Source organism: Aulonocara stuartgranti (assembly GCF_965226115.1).
Source record: "Aulonocara stuartgranti genome assembly, chromosome: 1".
NCBI classification, from domain to species: Eukaryota; Metazoa; Chordata; class Actinopteri; order Cichliformes; family Cichlidae; genus Aulonocara; species Aulonocara stuartgranti.
This window is the reverse complement of record NC_138939.1, coordinates 31,598,264-31,616,303: the sequence shown is the minus strand read 5'-3', so window position 1 is coordinate 31,616,303 and position 18,040 is coordinate 31,598,264. Positions and strand designations below refer to the sequence as shown.

The 18,040-nt window shown below is 40.5% G+C and overlaps 1 protein-coding gene across 9 annotated transcripts in view; it reads right to left on the bottom strand.

Moving 5' to 3' along the window:
* madd (MAP-kinase activating death domain) overlaps window positions 1-18,040 on the bottom strand; it is a 54,503-nt gene that overhangs the window by 20,132 nt on the left and 16,331 nt on the right. For 4 of the 9 annotated variants that reach the window (XM_082535180.1, XM_082535177.1, XM_082535179.1 and 1 more), the window contains exons 4-19: window positions 16,185-16,488; window positions 15,059-15,190; window positions 14,806-14,919; window positions 14,574-14,654; window positions 11,419-11,591; window positions 11,060-11,295; window positions 10,812-10,968; window positions 10,577-10,680; window positions 10,287-10,492; window positions 9,805-10,058; window positions 9,425-9,564; window positions 7,448-7,549; window positions 2,230-2,338; window positions 1,908-2,094; window positions 909-1,059; window positions 391-594 (exon numbers count right to left, since the gene is read on the bottom strand). In XM_082535180.1, coding sequence (XP_082391306.1) covers window positions 391-594; window positions 909-1,059; window positions 1,908-2,094; window positions 2,230-2,338; window positions 7,448-7,549; window positions 9,425-9,564; window positions 9,805-10,058; window positions 10,287-10,492; window positions 10,577-10,680; window positions 10,812-10,968; window positions 11,060-11,295; window positions 11,419-11,591; window positions 14,574-14,654; window positions 14,806-14,919; window positions 15,059-15,190; window positions 16,185-16,488 — 2,654 coding nt within the window. Of the gene's footprint in view, window positions 1-390; window positions 595-908; window positions 1,060-1,907; window positions 2,095-2,229; window positions 2,339-5,669; window positions 5,730-6,666; window positions 6,685-7,069; window positions 7,112-7,447; window positions 7,550-9,424; window positions 9,565-9,804; window positions 10,059-10,286; window positions 10,493-10,576; window positions 10,681-10,811; window positions 10,969-11,059; window positions 11,296-11,418; window positions 11,592-12,311; window positions 12,369-14,573; window positions 14,655-14,805; window positions 14,920-15,058; window positions 15,191-16,184; window positions 16,489-18,040 lie in introns of all 9 variants that reach the window. The other 5 variants (XM_082535181.1, XM_082535178.1, XM_082535175.1 and 2 more) reach the window with 3 other exon arrangements.

The window sequence follows — 18,040 nt, the reverse complement described above, 5'->3', positions numbered from 1 at the left end:
CAGGGGCACAGATGTTTAAGGGAAGGGAGACAAGCACACGCAGTCCAGGCTGAAAGACAGGGATATATTCCAGACACTTTGCAAGGCTTTCATCATGTCTGCAACCAAGGCCTCATTCTGAATTTGAATTTCGAAAATCATCTAAGCAGAACATTATTGTTATTATTGTTGTTTTGGTTTTTTAGTTTGGCTGCCCACTCTTGCGATTATTTTTAGTCAAAATGTGTGGAATATTATTACCCTGCAAGAATCTGAGTCTGGAACAAGTGAGGGGATCTTTCTTTGAGACGGCTGGAGGAGGGGAGGGAGACTGGTATTAAGGGTGATGAGCTTGTAGGGGGAGGGGATTTTTACAGTGCACATGCAACCGGGCTGGAGTGGTGTACACACCAATCGAGGCAATAAAGTTCTCCTCATTCAGACTCCGGGTATCAAAATGGCGGGCTCCTTTGCCCGTTGTGTGGTGTGGCAGCTGCAGGTGGGGAATATTCAGAAGGCCCTGAGGTCTGGCAGTCTCCATACGACCAGAAGGACTCTCTTTACTCCCTGGGCTGCCAGCACTGTCTGTGGGGCTTCGCTTGCGCTTTTCTGGGTCTACCGAGTTACGGAAATTAAGGGGCCAAAAACAGAGGTCATCAAAAATACACAAAAACAAAAGAGGCGGTGGGTTAAACTGGGAATCAATTAAAAGTAAGAAAAATCACACTTTTAGTGCTTCGAAGTCTAACATGCAACACAAAGCTTAATATAAACAGTGCAAAGACGGACAAGTGTTAGTAGCACAGGCTCGCTGCCGTTACACTCCTCAGCACAAAGAATCTTAAACAAGCTGAGAAAAGTAAAAGTAAATAAATAAATCCTCTAACTCACTCATTTCCACTCCTCCGTGTTAAAAGCATGAGGCATACCTTTGGTTTGATAATGTGTACGTGCTATTTCCAGCAGGCTGAATACACTGGCCATTCCCCCGAGGCCTGCATTAGTGTAGGAGTGCTCCAGACTGGAAACGGTGCACTTCAAGATGTCCAACATGCCTTTGTACACCTTCCTGTTCACCTCCTGGAAACAAAACACAGTAACATGGTTTCTACTGAAAAACTGAATAGAAAAATACAAATAACACTACAAGCTTCCATCGTCAAAGACTATCATTTCAAAACCTTAAACAAGTCTCAGTTATTAAAGGCAAACAATACTTTGAACAAGTCCCAGATTGAAACACTTCATATATAATATATAATCTCATGGAATTATTATTCCAATAGTTATATTCTGAAAATTAAAAAAATCCTCGAAGTTCACTGTTCTTCTAAGTGTTTATACACCATAAAAACATGCAGGATAAGTTGCTCTCGAAAATCTTGTGTGATGGAAGCAGCTGCAGGAAGCCAACGGTGGGACCATCACTCAAACTCAAAGAGTACCAACCAGGGATGGGTGGAGAGGGCGGAAAGGATACCATAATGTTATACATTAATGTATGTATACATTATGGGGGGCTAGGACTCTTATTGAAAAGCTGTTCTTTTGTCACTTTTTGCAGTGATTATGTTTCAAACGAAATAACGACCGCTAGTGAAAAAGGAGAAGAAAACCTACAGCCAAGCACTTTTAACAGATAAGTGCTTTAACATGCTGCAGAGTGGTGGAACTGTGGTTAGCTTTATTTTGTTGCATCTGTATATGCAAAAGCCTGGCAGGTTGATATCAAACACAGCAGAGCCTTAGAATACTGTTTCAGAACTTCCTTCTATATTGTTCTGGCTCAATACTGGACCAATTCCAAATGTTTTTGTCCAGATTAATCATTTAGACTAAACAAAATGAGAAAATATAGCCCAGGTTAAAAATACTCCTGGTACAGGCAAGCGCTGTCATGGAATAATGAATAAGAACAAAGATCTCACCACATCCCGAATGATCTCCTGCCTGGCGTCTTCCTCCGACTGGACGGCTCTGTTCAGCTTACTCAGCACAAACACACGAAGCTGCTCGTTCTCCAACAGGCGGCGCACCTTTTTCATATTGAGCCAGCCCACTCCCTGACCATCCAGAACACTCTGCACTACTTCCTTAAGGAACTGCTGGTTCTCACTGAATGGACATAACACAGGTTCAGTCACACTAAACAGCAATTACACAACAATTAAAATGCATCCAATCTAAAGCCTTTAGCTTAACAAATACAAAAGAATTAAGAAATACTTTTAATCTAAAATCGTTTACTACCTTGTGTTGTTTACCCGGCCCTGAGGAGAGGGCGATTCTCTTTTCACAGTCGGACTGTGTTTGATCACTGAAGACTTCTGGTCAACAAGTGCTCGAGGTGCGCGTGCGCCTGGAAGAACAACCACGATAATTATGTTTCTAATACATCACAAAATAATAACACACATAAACTACAAACTACTAGCTCGCTACACAGAGGAGCACTGGATTAGACTCACACAGAGGCACTTGCTAACCAGGAATTGTAATCCGGGGGGGGCTTTCAAATCAGATTTTTATAAGATTCAACATCAGATAGGAAAGAAAGCAGTTTACATCACTTTGTGAAGAGGACAAACACTGAAGGTTATCTACTGCTGAACACACAAATTACTGGCGTTGCTAGAGTCTATTATTACAACAGGAGAAGTGAAGGACAAATCAAACAGGGACATGGTGCAGACACTCTTCTTCTCTTGCTCTCTACACACAAACACACACAGGAGTCCTAATGGTGCTCTTGGTGGTGGCATCACACATTAGCAGAATAGTGATTTGAGGTCAGTGGGAGGACAGTGTGTAGCAAAACTACATCAGTGATAACATGCATGAAGGAAAATAAAGACGTGAGTGGATGGATACCACAATGCAGTAGATGTTAGGACTGTGGAAATCATTTCATCATTGTAGTATAAAATGATCAAAAAATGATTCAAGTCCAAGTATTGCAATTTCCATCCATTTTAAACCTTTACCTAACTGTGTGTAAGAAACCTAAACGCTGTTACACATTCAGCCATTTCAGACAAAATAACTTCCACTGATCTGATATTTTATTATTGTTTTTCTATTCCAGCTACACCGTGTTGACTCAAACTACACATTTCAAAGAGCCTTTCCTAATAGAACCCGCTCCTTCTACGACTCACCCTGTATGTGCCGGCGTTCATGCTAAATACTAATGTGCGGCACACCTGTTCGGTTATGTCAGTTAACAATTCCAGTAAAAATTTTCCAGTAAAAATTATTCAAACACAACACTGACCAAAAAAAAAAAAAAAAAAAAAAAAGCATTAAATGGAGCTTTTTCACTATAAATGTAACATAGAAATAACAAGAAATAGGCATAAGTGGAGGAAGCCTGACATTGTGTTCAGTCTGGTGGCCCAGTTCTAAAATTTCCTTTCATTTGCTGACAGAGCATGCTGGTTCCGACACAGAAACTCTGCTTTGACTCATCTGCAACTAAAATGGCCAGTCATGCTGTAGCAGCAATAACCAACAATATGAAAGGATGCTGTCCATTATAACCACACATACAAACATAACACGCGGGAGCGCATCAAGCTTCAGCAGTTTTTAAGACTGGGCTGGGTGAGGAGCATCCCCCAAAAAGAAGGGGATGGAAATCTTTCTTTTTCCTTTCATCACAAGCTTGTTTACTTCCACTTTTATATGGCAGTGGAGATCTATTGTTTATTTCTGTTGTTGAAGTTTTATTGGAGATCAATGCTGCGACTGCACAAGAAGAATTTTTCAGCATGCTTTAGTCTGAAAACCAATAACTCATAGCTGTAATTTCGGTTTTCCTTATGATTTATTGTGGAAGGGATGGCAACTGAAGCAGCACTTGAAACACGGGGAATTTTCAAGTATGATGAATGTTGCAGCAGGAAGAGGGTGGAGACTGTATGGACTCTGTCCACTATGAATATGAACAGATAAGTCTGAGGCCAAATGAAAAGAAGCTTGTTGGAAACTCAGCTTCTCTATCCGGAGACTCAACTTTCATAATTTTTTGTTTGTGGCTTCTTAAAGAAGCTAGAAAACAGGGGTAAAATGCTCGGAAGACCTGAGTTGAAAAATAAACTGGAAGTGAGATCAATCTGCATACCAGTCTGAAGCCTGGAAATAATATACAACTGTAAAAGCAGGTCAGGGTACAATGATTGGTCAGATTTTTGCACTGACTGAGCCAGGCGGAATAACAAATTCTGTCAATAAATCAGAAACACTGATTCATCATGATACAAATGAAATAAATCTGTAAAAATATAACAGGCATAATTTTAAGATATGATTTATAGTTAAGATATTATTTGTGGATCAGGTGACAGAGTTGGTTGCCCCACCATTATCAAAGGAATCAGTGGGTTCTCATTCCTAGCATTAGTTTCAATGTCTCCCCCTGCGATGCACCTCCCCTGTCTATTCCTGGGAAGCTTTTCTCATTACACATATTCTGATTGGCTGGTGACTGCAAAGTACAGCCTGCATATAGCTCTACTGCACAGTCATTATTCAAACACCTCTTCTTGTTTCGATATGTTTTATAGGGTAGCCAGCTCATCCATCCATAGGCAGGTGTGCTTAGCCAACTTCTCCATCACCAGGCACTAACTGCCTTTTTGCTTCACCTCACCCTGAACATGAGTCTTCACCATAGGCTGGGACATCCCACCATTTAGCTATGCAGTAAGGTAGTTTCTTTGTACAGTTTAGTATGCCAGCTAACACATGCTGTCCTTTTTGTCAGTACTGTACTTTGATTTGTTCTGTTGTTGGTCTGTCTGACAGAGTGGCCACAGACCATTTGTACCATATGCTCTGCACTTTGCCTGCACTCATCAGAGGGAGGCAAAAGTGGCCTCCCTCTGATGAGATCTCTGTAGGCAGACAGGCCATCCTTTGAGAGCCAGCAGACTGCAAACATGCTAACCCTGCTGGACAATAAATTCCACTTTACCTGCCCACAGCCAGCATGCCAACAGATGATGGAGTTCCATCCGGGCCGACTATACCTTGGCCCAATGTAGTAACAGAAACCACCAGATCAATTTTAAAAAATTAAGAAATTGTCCCAGGCCACCAGCATGGCAAAAACAATGTTTCCTCCAGGCCGCTGCTTTCAAAGCAGAGCTATTTGAGAACGTGGCCCCTAAAACTGACCCAAATATGAGGTAGGAGACTAATGTGACTATGGACATTTGCATGCAACAGTCTCAAGTCCTGTAATGTGCTCTTGTATAATACTACTGGTGTTCCCAGAGCTATGGTCAAAGTTCCAGTAGCTCTATTCAGGAAGCGTGCTGCAGCTGAGGTGTAAAACAACCTACACATGTGATGTATTTCTTACATCCTTTTATCCGTCTTGTGTTTCATTTGCTTCTCTGGGCTTAATAGTTTTATAACATATTGCTCTCATTTCCCTGCGATTGCTGAAAATATCCTCATTTGTTTTAACATTTTGTGATATTGCTAGTGAAATAGATGAGGTTAAACATACGAACAGTTAGTCTGAGAAAGAACAGTCACTATGAATGGCAGTGCGATAAGACAACACTGGACCTTTAATGACAAACACAGTGACTGAAATGGAGAGAGACACGAGGAATGCTGGGAGATGTAATTGACTGGCTTGGAGAAGCATGCAGCTCACGCGATAAAAGGGCAGAACCCACCTTCTCCGCTCCCCGGGCCGGCCTCTGTAATTATCTCCATTAGAGAATTTAGCCCAAATACTGCACACAAAACCCAGAATTAGTGCCGCGAAAAGGTGGACAGAGAGAGGGACACCGGCCCAGACACAACCAGTCTGAACATCAACCCATAATACAACACACATGCACACTCAACATGGCGTCAAACAATAGAAAAAAAAATATTGAAGGAAAAAAAAAAAAAAGGGTAGACAGAAAAGAGAAATACACAGTATGTACTGATGATGGTGTTGACCCTGAAAATGTTGGATAAAATGAACAATGCCAGCAAGATGTTCAACATTTACAACCCAAGTAAGAGCAGAGTATAGCTCATACTTTGTTGTGCACACATCAGTAGCCTGAACCACATGAATAATGCTGAACAGTTCAACATAGACAGTGTAAATCTAGTGCAATGGACTGAGTCCCTTCTTTTTGAACATGTGCATGAAGGAATTTATCACTAAGTGATTATCTTGTTTCAAGAATTAAAAACAAACCAAAATAGAAAGCAGTAAAATACTCAAATCTAAAATCATATTTGTTAAATAGTTCATTAAATCAAAAAGAAAACGCCACCAAACAAGCAAACAACACAAAAGTTTAAGAGACAAGCGGCCAGTGGGAGATAAACAGATCATTCAAAGACTTAAATGTTACTCCATTATATATATATATAAGGACTTGACATTTTTCCTCTAGCGGTAATGATGAGCAGATGCCACACCAATTACAGATTATAGTCAAAAATCTTTTGACTGTAAATGTGTGCGTCACAGTGCATCAAGAAGACTCCCAACAGGCACACAAAGAGGGATGGCAAAGAAACAAAGGGGAAGGTAGGGGTTTAGATCTGTGGTGTTATAAGTGTGTCTTAGTCTAAGAAAAAGAGGTATAAAGATAAGCAGAGGTCACTTCAAGGTTAAAGAAATGCCTATTCAAGAGGTTACAAACTATCACACCAGACATAACATACCCGGGCTTTCAGGGGAATCTGGACAAAGACAAAACACATCAAAATCAAAGGAACAGAACATTTTCTATGGCAGCTATTCCACATGGTGTGGAGCTATTGAGTTAGTTTATCATGCTTTACCTTTTTTGTTTTTTTTTATATTATTTTGTTTTTCTCTCAGCTAAAGTGAAAATCCAGCCTAAACAGAATTCATTATAGAATTTCAATTTGCTCATCTCTGCAAAAACAACCTGCACAAGACCATGAAAATAATGTGAACTCAGTTTCTGAGTGGATTTTCTGACTCGAGAGAAATTTATTTATTTCATACATCCTCAATATTCTCCTTTAAATAGTGCCATATATGTTTGCCAATCCAAAAGGAGGAAAGTCAGGCTACAAAAAAAAAGCAAATTCTACAAACCTGCTTGCTCCACTTCCTCCTCAATATCAAAATTAAAATATTCTTTTTACCCCAAAACGAATTAGAAAAAGAAAAGAAAGGCAGAGAAGGAAAGTAAATTAATCAGTCAATAACATAAAAAATAAAAATAAAAAAAATAAAAAACTTAAATTGAATTAGAATAGCATGTAATTTAAAGCATCCAAAATTGTATAATTGAGTAAATGAAGCCAGTGATGAACAAAAAATGTATCAAAATCATTTTTTTCCCCCACGATTCCTATTTTTAGGTCTTTTCATATCCCCACAAAATATATTACAATTTTTTTTAATCACCGCTGAAACCACGCTGAACAGATAAGTATACTGAACAACTAAGTGTTCACATAAGCCACCTACCCTTTAGACTGGGGAACGGTGTTGATTTCTCCCTTGCTGCCTTATTAGGAAGGGCAAGATTGGACAAGCTGAAACTTGTGCCGTGGTTCTTGTAGAGATTGCCTGTAAAAGGAGTGATGAGAAAAATCAAATACTGCTTTGTGTTTGAATTCCTCCTCCAACATGTTTATTAGGGGTGCAACGATACACAAAATTCACGGTTCGGTTCGATACTTTGGTGTCACGGTTCGATATTTTTTCGATACAAAAAAAAATGTTCATGCCTTTTTAATTTGTCATTTATTAAAATTATAAATATATATTTTAACTCAAAAGTACAGTTTTTAAATTTAATGTTGCTGAAACAACAAAGTAATAAAAATAAATAAATCTGATTGAGAAATCACTCATCTTTGGAAAAGAGTTTATTACAGAGGAATGGCTCTTTCCAAAATAAAAGCTATACTATACGCTTCTTCTGGGCTATACTCTCGGCAGCATATTAAACAGCACATGATCCTCCTTATGGGGACCTGATATAACGGCTGTCTAAATGACTCGGGTAAAGTTTGTAGCATGCGTGCTTGTTGTTTTTGTCTACTTCCACTTGCACTAGGATGATGTCGGAGTAAATGTGCAGTCATATTCGTTGTGTTCCCACTAGTGCTGTCAGCGTTAATCTCGTTGAAATGACATTAAAGCCACAACACAGCAAATCTCCGTTAACGAGCTACCGCGGATCGCCCCGTGCATAGGGCTGGACGGCCAACACGTTAACGAGCTAACTGCGCTAACACACTAGTTCCCACCAATGTAATTGAGCATTGCGTGGCACATCCAACATACTGTTTTACTTTAGTCCATGACGCGCTTACCTTCAGGGTCATACGTCACATGAAAACCAAAATGGTTCCAAACGCCAGATCTAAATGAGGGTGGGGGAGGTTCAATTTGCCATGTTGCAAGGAGAGCTTAACTTCTGTCTCGCTAGCTTGCCCTGCGCTCAGTGAATCTGCGTTCGACTACTCCGCCTAGGCTGCACTGTTGAGCGCAGATCCACTGAGTGCTCAACACAGACAGCATCATCAGAAGGAAAGTTGATAAAATAAATTAAAAATTTTGAATTGTTCGATACATATGCGTACCGAACCGAAAGCACTGTACGAGTATCGTTGCACCCCTAATGTTTATATCTGTGTTTATGCAGACCCATATCATATGCATATACAGTACACACATTAAATATACTGTCTTTGCTATTACATCATCATTTCATCTTGTTTTTAAGCCTCCATAGCATTTCATCACCAAAGGCTGTGACATACCCTGCCTTCTTCAAAATGTTGGTATAACTTTTTATGACATATATAAATGCCATATCTCAATATCAATACTATAGCGACACCATATGTTTACATTCCCTACTGAGCACAACAACAACACAAGCAGTGTGTTGGTTGTGATGGACAAGCGGTTTTATTTTTAGGTCCAGGGAAAATGGTGCAAACGCTACTTTTGTGCTTACATTTGACTTCTGCTGTATATAATGCTGTCACTATTATTGCACTATAATGCTGCTGCTAATAGAAGGTTTTTTCCCGTTTATTGACATAAACATCAAAAATGTCCTTGAAATGTAATGATTTAATTTTGAGACTATATTGCAAAAACTCTGTTTAACATCGCTGACTCTTATCATTAAGTTTGGTAAAACATGTTTACTCTCAAAACAAGCCTTGGGTAAAACGAGGAAACTTGAACTTAAAAAGTAAAACCAAAAGCAAATATGTAAATAAAGTATGTCACATAATAACAGATTTCATATAGAAACAAAATCTCCTAATTTAACTCATCTCATCAACCTTATCTGGTCTTTCTGGCACTGCTGGCAACATGTTCTTCATCTTAGCATACAGTTGCTTTTTCTCCATATTCAGATCAATCACATTATATTGCCTCAGGTTAGCCGACAATACAATAATATTTAAATGTTCTTACTGGCGAAGGACATGAGTCCTCCAAATCCATCGTTGCTATTGTTGGAAATGGTGGAGTTTGGTGAACTGTTACGTGAGTCTCCCTCCCCATCGGACTCTCCTGGGAGCCTAAGGCTACTGGGGCGTAAAGGACGCTGTGCCCTACGGAAATAAAATGGTGAAAAGACATTACAGTGCATCGTCGACACGGGAAAATATACATACACCACTGGTAACCCTCCAGCATTCACACTGTATAACATAACACCACCAAAGATTCAAGACCATGAATGAAGAGAGTATTCTGACATGCTAGGTTTGGAAAGAGATCATTGCATGGTCAGAGAGCCCATTTGAATGAAGATAATGCATTCATTCAAGCGATGAACAAGCTTAACACACTTGTTGCCATTGAGGTTCTGGTTGAATCGAGGGGTGTATGATTCCACTTGCTCTTCTGCATCAGGGTCATCCTCTGAGGGGAAGCCATACTGAGGCTCAAAGTATGGGTTGTCATACTCTTGCTTTTTGTTGGCTTGCTCCACCAGACCAGCATCAGCTGCAGGTCTGAGGAACGGCTGATTGGCCAATCCCGGCACGGGGTTCTGTAAAGCAGCGCTTGCTGATGCCTCAATTTCAGGTACTTCCCCTTGCTCCTAAAAAAACACATGAAAACACATAAGAAGGGAATTTTGTAAATGTTCCTCAATGTGCACAACTATCATGCTGAAAAAGATGCACACTCAACAGATAAAGACAGTTTGTACACACTTATCATAAACAAAAGGAGATTTAGTTCATCAAAAAATAAAGAAGAGAAGGTTAAAGAGGACCAATCTACACAAGTCTATTTAATCTTGAAATGAATTAGAAAGATCACATACATGGTTGACCCCCTGGATGATTGTGCTGGGGCTTGAGCTTGCAGTTGTGCTAGAGCTTGAGCGAAGAGGCTGTCCATCAGAAGGCTCAGCAGGTCCGTCCCCACTGGGTGGGCCTTCAGGGCCATGCCCTTCCCTGAAGTCATGGTAGTCTTGAAACTCAACCTCACTAGCATCTCCCAGTGCTGCATGGGTAGGCGGGTCCAAGCCTGAGACAATAAAGTTAAATTTTACAACAGAGGAAATGCTATGAATGTGGTCAAAGTGGATCATTGGGCAAAATAACCACATACTTGGTGTGTCTCCCTGGATGTCACCTTGAATCATCTCACTCACTAGGTCTCCAAGTGAGGAATAGGATGAGCTGGAGTCGTCGTAAGCCTCACTGTCACTCCCGCTGCAACATATTGAATTTATCACAACCGACAGCAATCAAAGTGAAAATATGCTAGTATATGGCAGAATTAAACAAAAACCCAGATAGTAGACTGAACTGGATTAAACAGAAAGACCTTGGTTTAATCCTACCTGTCTGTGGGGTCAGACTCATTGCCTTCATCCTCCAGCGGGCCAGCCATAGCCTCAACCAGTTGGGAGCTTCCATCATATACTCTGTAGACCACTGGCTGCAGCTGATGTGCATACCACTTGGGCTTGTCTCCAATTAAGGAGGGGTCAAACACATCTAAAGAGAGATATTCAAACGAGTTCAACACAAATTCTGTAATGCATACTCACATAAAAGACAACCTATTATGATCTTTAATGAGTCTTACTGTTATGGATTCTCTGAAAGGCAAGGTTTGTGGGATTGAGAGCCCACTCTCCATAGAACTCTACGGCCTGGGTGTGAGAAAGCTTGTCTGCAAAGGTAGAGCGTCTTGGCCGAGATGCAAGAAAAGACGTCGACTGAAAAGCAACCACTGGCCGCGGGAAGAGGCGCAGAGTGCGAGTGTGCATCTGGAACCCCTGAAGAACATTTGGAGAGTTGAAAAACCGTACCATGGCCACCCTGCAAGACAAAGAAGTTTTAATTAATTTTTTTTATTTAATTTTATTTATTAAGATCAGTGTGACTTCCGTGTTAACGGAAGCTCAGACAGATGCTGATAAACCCTGACAGTTCAATTCTTGCCTGGTAGCTACATCCACAGAATCGACATCATTGCCATAAATTAGAGGGTTGAATTCGGTGGATGACGGCGAAGCTTTATCTCGTCCAGGTGGGAGCAGGGGCATCTCCTGACCTTCCTGAAACTTCTCCAGGTTGAGAATTGGTTGGGTGTTCAAACTCATGCTGGTCAAAGCCTAGAACAGGTACCGATGACATTAATTACAAACACAGCAGTGGCTCTGAATACAAAAACACTGCATTGTGATAGACCACACCCACATTTGGCATCAACATTTAGTTGGAATATAAATTTCTTTACTTAAATTGGACAGACTGGCAGGCAGAATTGAAATAAAAGGGGATTTGATTGTTGAGCCAATGGCTCTTATAGGTAGCAATTCTGCTGCTTAGCATTGTGCTAATATTAGATTATTTACCAGAGTCCCACGCCATTACATTACTTCAAGCAGCTAAAGGATGAGGTTTCCATATGTTGATGCCTGCAGTGGGTGTGTCACTTTGGAGTAGGAGGAGCAGAGGAGGGAGTAAGTTTGCTTTGAGGGGACTGCTGCAGACTCAAGAGTCAATGTTTAGCTTAGCATAATGGAACATTTAGTTGCTGCGTCTGGATGAATGTTAACTTTGTCAAAGTGATCAGCTTCATCATACAGGATCGTGTTTTCATTACGAGAATACTCACTGATGCCAAGATTAGATGCACGCACATTCAGTCATGCTCAAGCCAGAGCTAAGCAGTGTATCAAAACACTGGTTTGCAACATTCTGTGACGCTGTTATGCATTTTTGGTCTTGAAAATAGGAAACAAGTAGAAGTGACAAGCAAAATAATGTGAGACAGAGAAGATATCCGTGCAGGGGGCATGGCACATTCCACAGGAGGAGAAATAAGTAACCTTATTCTCAGAGGAGAAGATCTGCTTTTGGGTGATCACGGTCAACCTAACCAGACACTAGGAAGGGGATAAGAGAGATGCGAGGAGAATCACATGAAGGCCTGGGATGACAACTTTGTGACTGACACTGGAACAGCACATGACGGAAGGGTCACCACCGTAGCCCTTTTCTTTTCTTTGTCTCCTTTCAACAGCAGTTCCCTATTTATTAGATTTTTTTTGCTGACAGGAAATAAAAATATTTGTAATTTAAACAGATCTAAAAATCACGAGGGAAAAGGTTCCTCTTGATTTTTTTTGTGCAACATCAGACAGGCTTTGCTCTTTTATCATTTCCATTTTCAATTCTACTTTTTACTGAAGAAAGGAGATAAGAAAATATACATTTGTGCACGCTTTGAAAAAGTGATGAACAGCCTGGAGAGTAAGACTGAGTGACAGTGACATGTGACAAAGTCAGAGCAAGAGAGACAGAGAAAGATGAAAAATGGAAATGCTTTTATGTTTGATGTGAAAGACAAACAGAAAAACAAAAACAGAGGAAAAACAATAACATGACCAAATAATAGAGTTCACCTACAAAATCCAGCCACTACAAGATACATGAAGGACATCCATGGTGACCAGCTGGGACAAACCAGTGGTTACAATGGAGTGGTAATGACACACAGAAAACTGCAGATCTTTTCACAAATAAATAAAATACTTGCACAATAAAGCACCTGTAGCAAAATGTAAGCAGTATATAAACTTCTAGTCCTTAAGAAAAGTCAGGTAAGTTGTAATAATACAACCAGCCTTGCAAAAGTACACAAAAAATTATTGGCTGTTATAACCAGTTTATCTCAGTAACTCAACGGTCAAGTGCAAGTATTTTCAGAGACTGTAGCATCAGTAGCACTCTGCTATGGCATCAAAGTCTTCAGATAATCACTCCAACCATATTCAGTGACATTTTCTCCACTGCTCATATTAACACTGTGAACTTGTTTCCGGATATACAACAGCTATACTGAGCCTTGCACACTCCTACAAGTACACACAAGCAGCTCGGTCACACGCCCGCACACAGGGAAAGGGATGCTAACCACACACAGCTAACAGACTGGCTCTGATTCAAGGTAGAATGAACTAAATGAATGTGCAAAGACTTTAACTGGATCTTTGAAAAAGCTGTGGTCTGTGTTTGCTTCATGAATGCAAGGGTGGCACAACAGTTCTGATGAACACCATCATATTTAAAATGAAATATCAACATCAGATTACAGACTGCAGATTGCCTACAGACTCAAATTTATTAATTTAAATTTAAAAAAAGGTTATTTTTGCAAAAATATTATGATTATTATCATTATTATGATTAGTTTTGGTTACATTTTCAATGACTTTACTGATTATGATCTGATATTTCCTACAAAACAACTATTGCTGTTCATACCTCATATTAAACATATGATTACAAAGTGAATAATAGGTAGTCAGTATCTTTTGTAAATAAATATCTTTTGGAATATTAATAGTGTAGCTGTTCAACTAGGAGAGATAAAAAAGTAAAGTCAAAATGTAATAACATAAATTAGAAAATAAGGATGCATGGTATTCTGAATATCAGCAGCTAATGCCATCTAAGAATTAGCCATAGCAAACATTTCCTGGCTAATGAGCACACTAAGTAAACACATATTGGTAGCTTAAATATTTTTAATTATTTTAAATAAATATATTTAATTACATTAAAGACGTGAGCGGATTTTGTGACATGTGCTGTATTTCCATGAATCAGAACCAGATTCTGATGTTAGATAATCAGGTTAGAGGCCAAGTTAGTTGCTACCAGTAATACTAAGTATTTATTTTGGGTAGCAGCGACCTAGCATCTGATTTTACCTCCAAAAGCTAGAGCATGCACAGAAAACAGAGGGAAAAAGAAAAATTTGTTTATGTTAGTGCACTACAAAACCAGTTTCAAATGCCCCCACACTCATCTACAGTACATACAACTTTGATGAAGAAGGAAGCCCCTACTCTTCACATTGCTGAAAGACAAGTTTTACATTCAATGGGATTAACTAGCAATCATGGGATTAAACTTTAACGGTCCAGAGAAGTACCCGGGTTCCAGAAATTTCTCTGTGAAATGCTCATGTGTATGCTAGTCTCACTGTATTTGGGGCAAATATATGGCTGCCACAGTTGAGCAGAATCAGACAAATTTATAGTCATAACAATTTAAGAGGAATCAAAACAAATCGCATACATTACCTGTTTTAGATGTTTCTTAAGCTCGCCTGCTTCAGGCTCTGGAAGAGGTGGTAGAAGCTCTGCATTGGTAGGTGCTATAACCTGAAGGCAAACATAGCAGTCTTAATTTTTGCAATGTATTTGAGCTTTTTAAAAACAAATTTTTTGTGCAAGTCAATAAACATTAGGTAAATGAACCACAATATAATAAAATAGAAAATCCAAGATGAGAAGGAGCTCTTGTTATACAGACCTTGCTGCTGTCAAGGTCAACAAGCCAAATATCGTCTGGCATTTTGAAGTCTGATTTGTAGAGGAAGAAGCTGGCTGGTACACCTATAATGTAGGGAGTAGGAGCAAGAAGGAGCTGCCAAAGGAAGAAAAATGTTCATTTAAGCAAAGCTGTTATTAAATGAAAAGACACCTTTTTTTTTTTTTAATGTACACATACACAGAGAAATGACTTATTTATTTAACGTGTATCTGTTACAAACACTAAGTTTCACCTGTTCAGCAGAGGCCATACATGTTGGCAGTAAGGGAATGACTGGGAACATGTACTCCAGTGGGTAAATCATGGCCACAAAGGCCATGACGCTCATAGACAAAGCATTATAATCTCGGGACTGAAGAATGACCTGGGAAAAACACAAAAACAAAACAAAAACATACAACATGCAGAAGATTAATAAAGTGAGCGTTACAATGCAACAAATTTTGTATTTAGTTGGTTCTCACCACCCTGATACGTTTCCACCACTTGACGGTTTTTGATGTATGATTTGACTCTGATTTTGAAGCCATGTTCCATTCTTTGTTCATAATTTAAAGCCATAAAAAATCATTTTCGTTATATACATATGGATATTTAACAGCAATAAAATCTCAGCAAGAGCGGCAAGAAATCTCTGAGTGGCAGAATACATATCAAAATAGAATACCTTAAGAACCCCATATCTGCTAGACACAGGGTGACAGAAAAGTAGAGAAAAAAGTCCAACATAATGGTCTTTAAACAGTATGACTCAATCTGAGAAGCGTAGGTTTGATTTGGTTGCAAATGAGCCCATGTATCAGTGTCAACGTATGCACAGAGTAACACTACATCAAAATCAATTAAACAAAGAATCCTATTACATCTACACTAATGACTCTAGTGTTAAAAATACAAGATGACAGAGTCTTTCCTCTCTATCATAAACTATTAACACTCTTCTTTTTACCCACTGTGCTCTGTCCACACGGCTTCAGTGAGCTAACAGCAGAAAATGTGGACATTTCAGGACATTTCTAACAATGTCCTGAAATGTCATTGGGAAAGAAAAAACAAAAAAGACAAAACTCGTAGACATGCAGCTGCACTCCAGAGGAAACCACTGAACAATCAGACTAAATATAGCCTTGCTTGTACCTTTCACTTCTAAAATCGGCATGATCTTTAATAAAATCCCAAGGGTAATTTGACCGCAGCTTAAAAAGAAAAAAAAAAAAAAGAAAGAAAGAAAAAAGAAAAGAAAAATACGGAAAAAAAAAATCCACATCCTTCTTCTTGTCCTTTAGTATATATGCACAAAACACAAAAGAATATAAAGAGACTGGACCAAGAGGAAGAACACCTGTGCCTGTCCTTACTTTGTGCTCCAGCAGGACACAGCTGAGGACCTGAAGACAGGCATCCACACCCAACAGCTCTAGGGGCAGGTGCAGCGGGAAATCGACCATGGAGAAGCGAGAGCTATCAGGTAGGGCAAAGGTGAGTGGCCTTTTGAGCTCATGGGGCAGCACTTCCACATCCACACGTCTCTGACCCGCCACTGGCACTGGTGAACGCAGCAACCGGTACACCCAGGATTCGATCTCCCGCAGGTCGGCCAGCAGCTGGCTGCCTTTCTCTTCCACCGACAACGCACCGGTAAACACACGCCACATGGTGTCCCTGGGAAGGACATTAATGTACATTTAAAGGTTTTTAGATTTTTCAATGAAGTGTGCGTTGTGACACAACATTCAAGAAAAAGACTGAGACAAACATTAAAATGCATGAACTGATGGTATTTCACTTTTCAGGGGAGGAAAAACAATCTGTTTGGGCAGTAAGGAAAAATAATAATATAGTTTTGTTCAAAACGACATATTACGTGACAGTGTGTATACTTACTGAAAAGCTTAACAAATTTCTGTGACAAGCAGATAACGCTAATACTAGGGGTGCAACGTTACTCGTATCGATATTGAACCGTTCGATGCAGTGCTTTCGGTTCGGTACGCATATGTATCGAACAATACAAAATTTGTAATTTATTTTATCAACTTTCCTTCTGACGATGCTGTCGGTGTTGAGCGCTCAGTGAATCTGCGTTCGACTACTCCGACTAGGCTGCACTGATCCACTGAGCGTTCAACACAGACAGCATCATCAGAAGGAAGAGCGCAGGGCAAGCTAGCAAGATAGAAGTTAAGCTCTCCTTGCAACATGGCAAATTGAACCTCCCCCACCCTCATTCAGATCTGGCATTTGGAACTATTTTGGTTTTCATGTGACGTATGACCCTGAAGGTAAGCGGGTCATGGACTAAAGTAAAACAGTATGTTGGATGTGCCACGCAATGCTCAATTACATGGGTAGGAACCAGTGTGTTAGCGCAGTTAGCTCGTTAACGGAGATTTGCCGTGTTGTGGCGTTAACGTCATTTCAACGAGATTAACGCTGACAGCACTAGTGGGAACACAACGAATATGACTGCACATTTACGCCGACATCATCCTAGTGCAAAGACAAGTGGAAGCAGACAAAAACAACAAGCATGCATGCTACAAACTTTACCCGAGTCATTTAGACAGCCGTTAGCACATGATTCTCCTCATGGGGACCTGATATGTTTAATATTGTGGCGAGCTCAGACAAGGAGGAGACGGAGGTGTCGTTTGGTCTTGCTTCCCGTGAGCTAGCCAGGGAGCACAGCCGTTTATTGACATCTGCAGAAGAACACTGCAGCTAGCTAACTGCTCAGCGCGGCAACTGCACAGCAACAACAACAACAACAACACACAGAGCGCCCTCTGACCCCGGAAGGACACACCGTCGCAGCGAGAGGGCGTCACCCGTCACTATGGCAACATAAACAAAACATAACTGTACAAACAGAACTCCGAACAGCCCTGACCCGCTACATAGCCCCCTACTTAAGGGGTCAGTCGTCCCCGACGACCCCATTGCCCCACACAAAGTCCTGCAAATGTCTAGGTGCCTTCTTTTGGCGCACCGGCCGGTCAAGTCCGGCGGGGGAAAAGTCACTCGGGTCAGAACATGGGGTGCCACCATCATCCCACTTCTGACACCAATGTGGCGACCTCAGACAACGAGGAGACGGAGGTGTCGTTTGGTCTTGCTTCCCGTGAGCTAGCCAGGGAGCACAGCCGTTTATTGACATCTGCAGAAGAACACTGCCGCTAGCTAACTGCTCAGCGCGGCAACCGCACAGCAACAA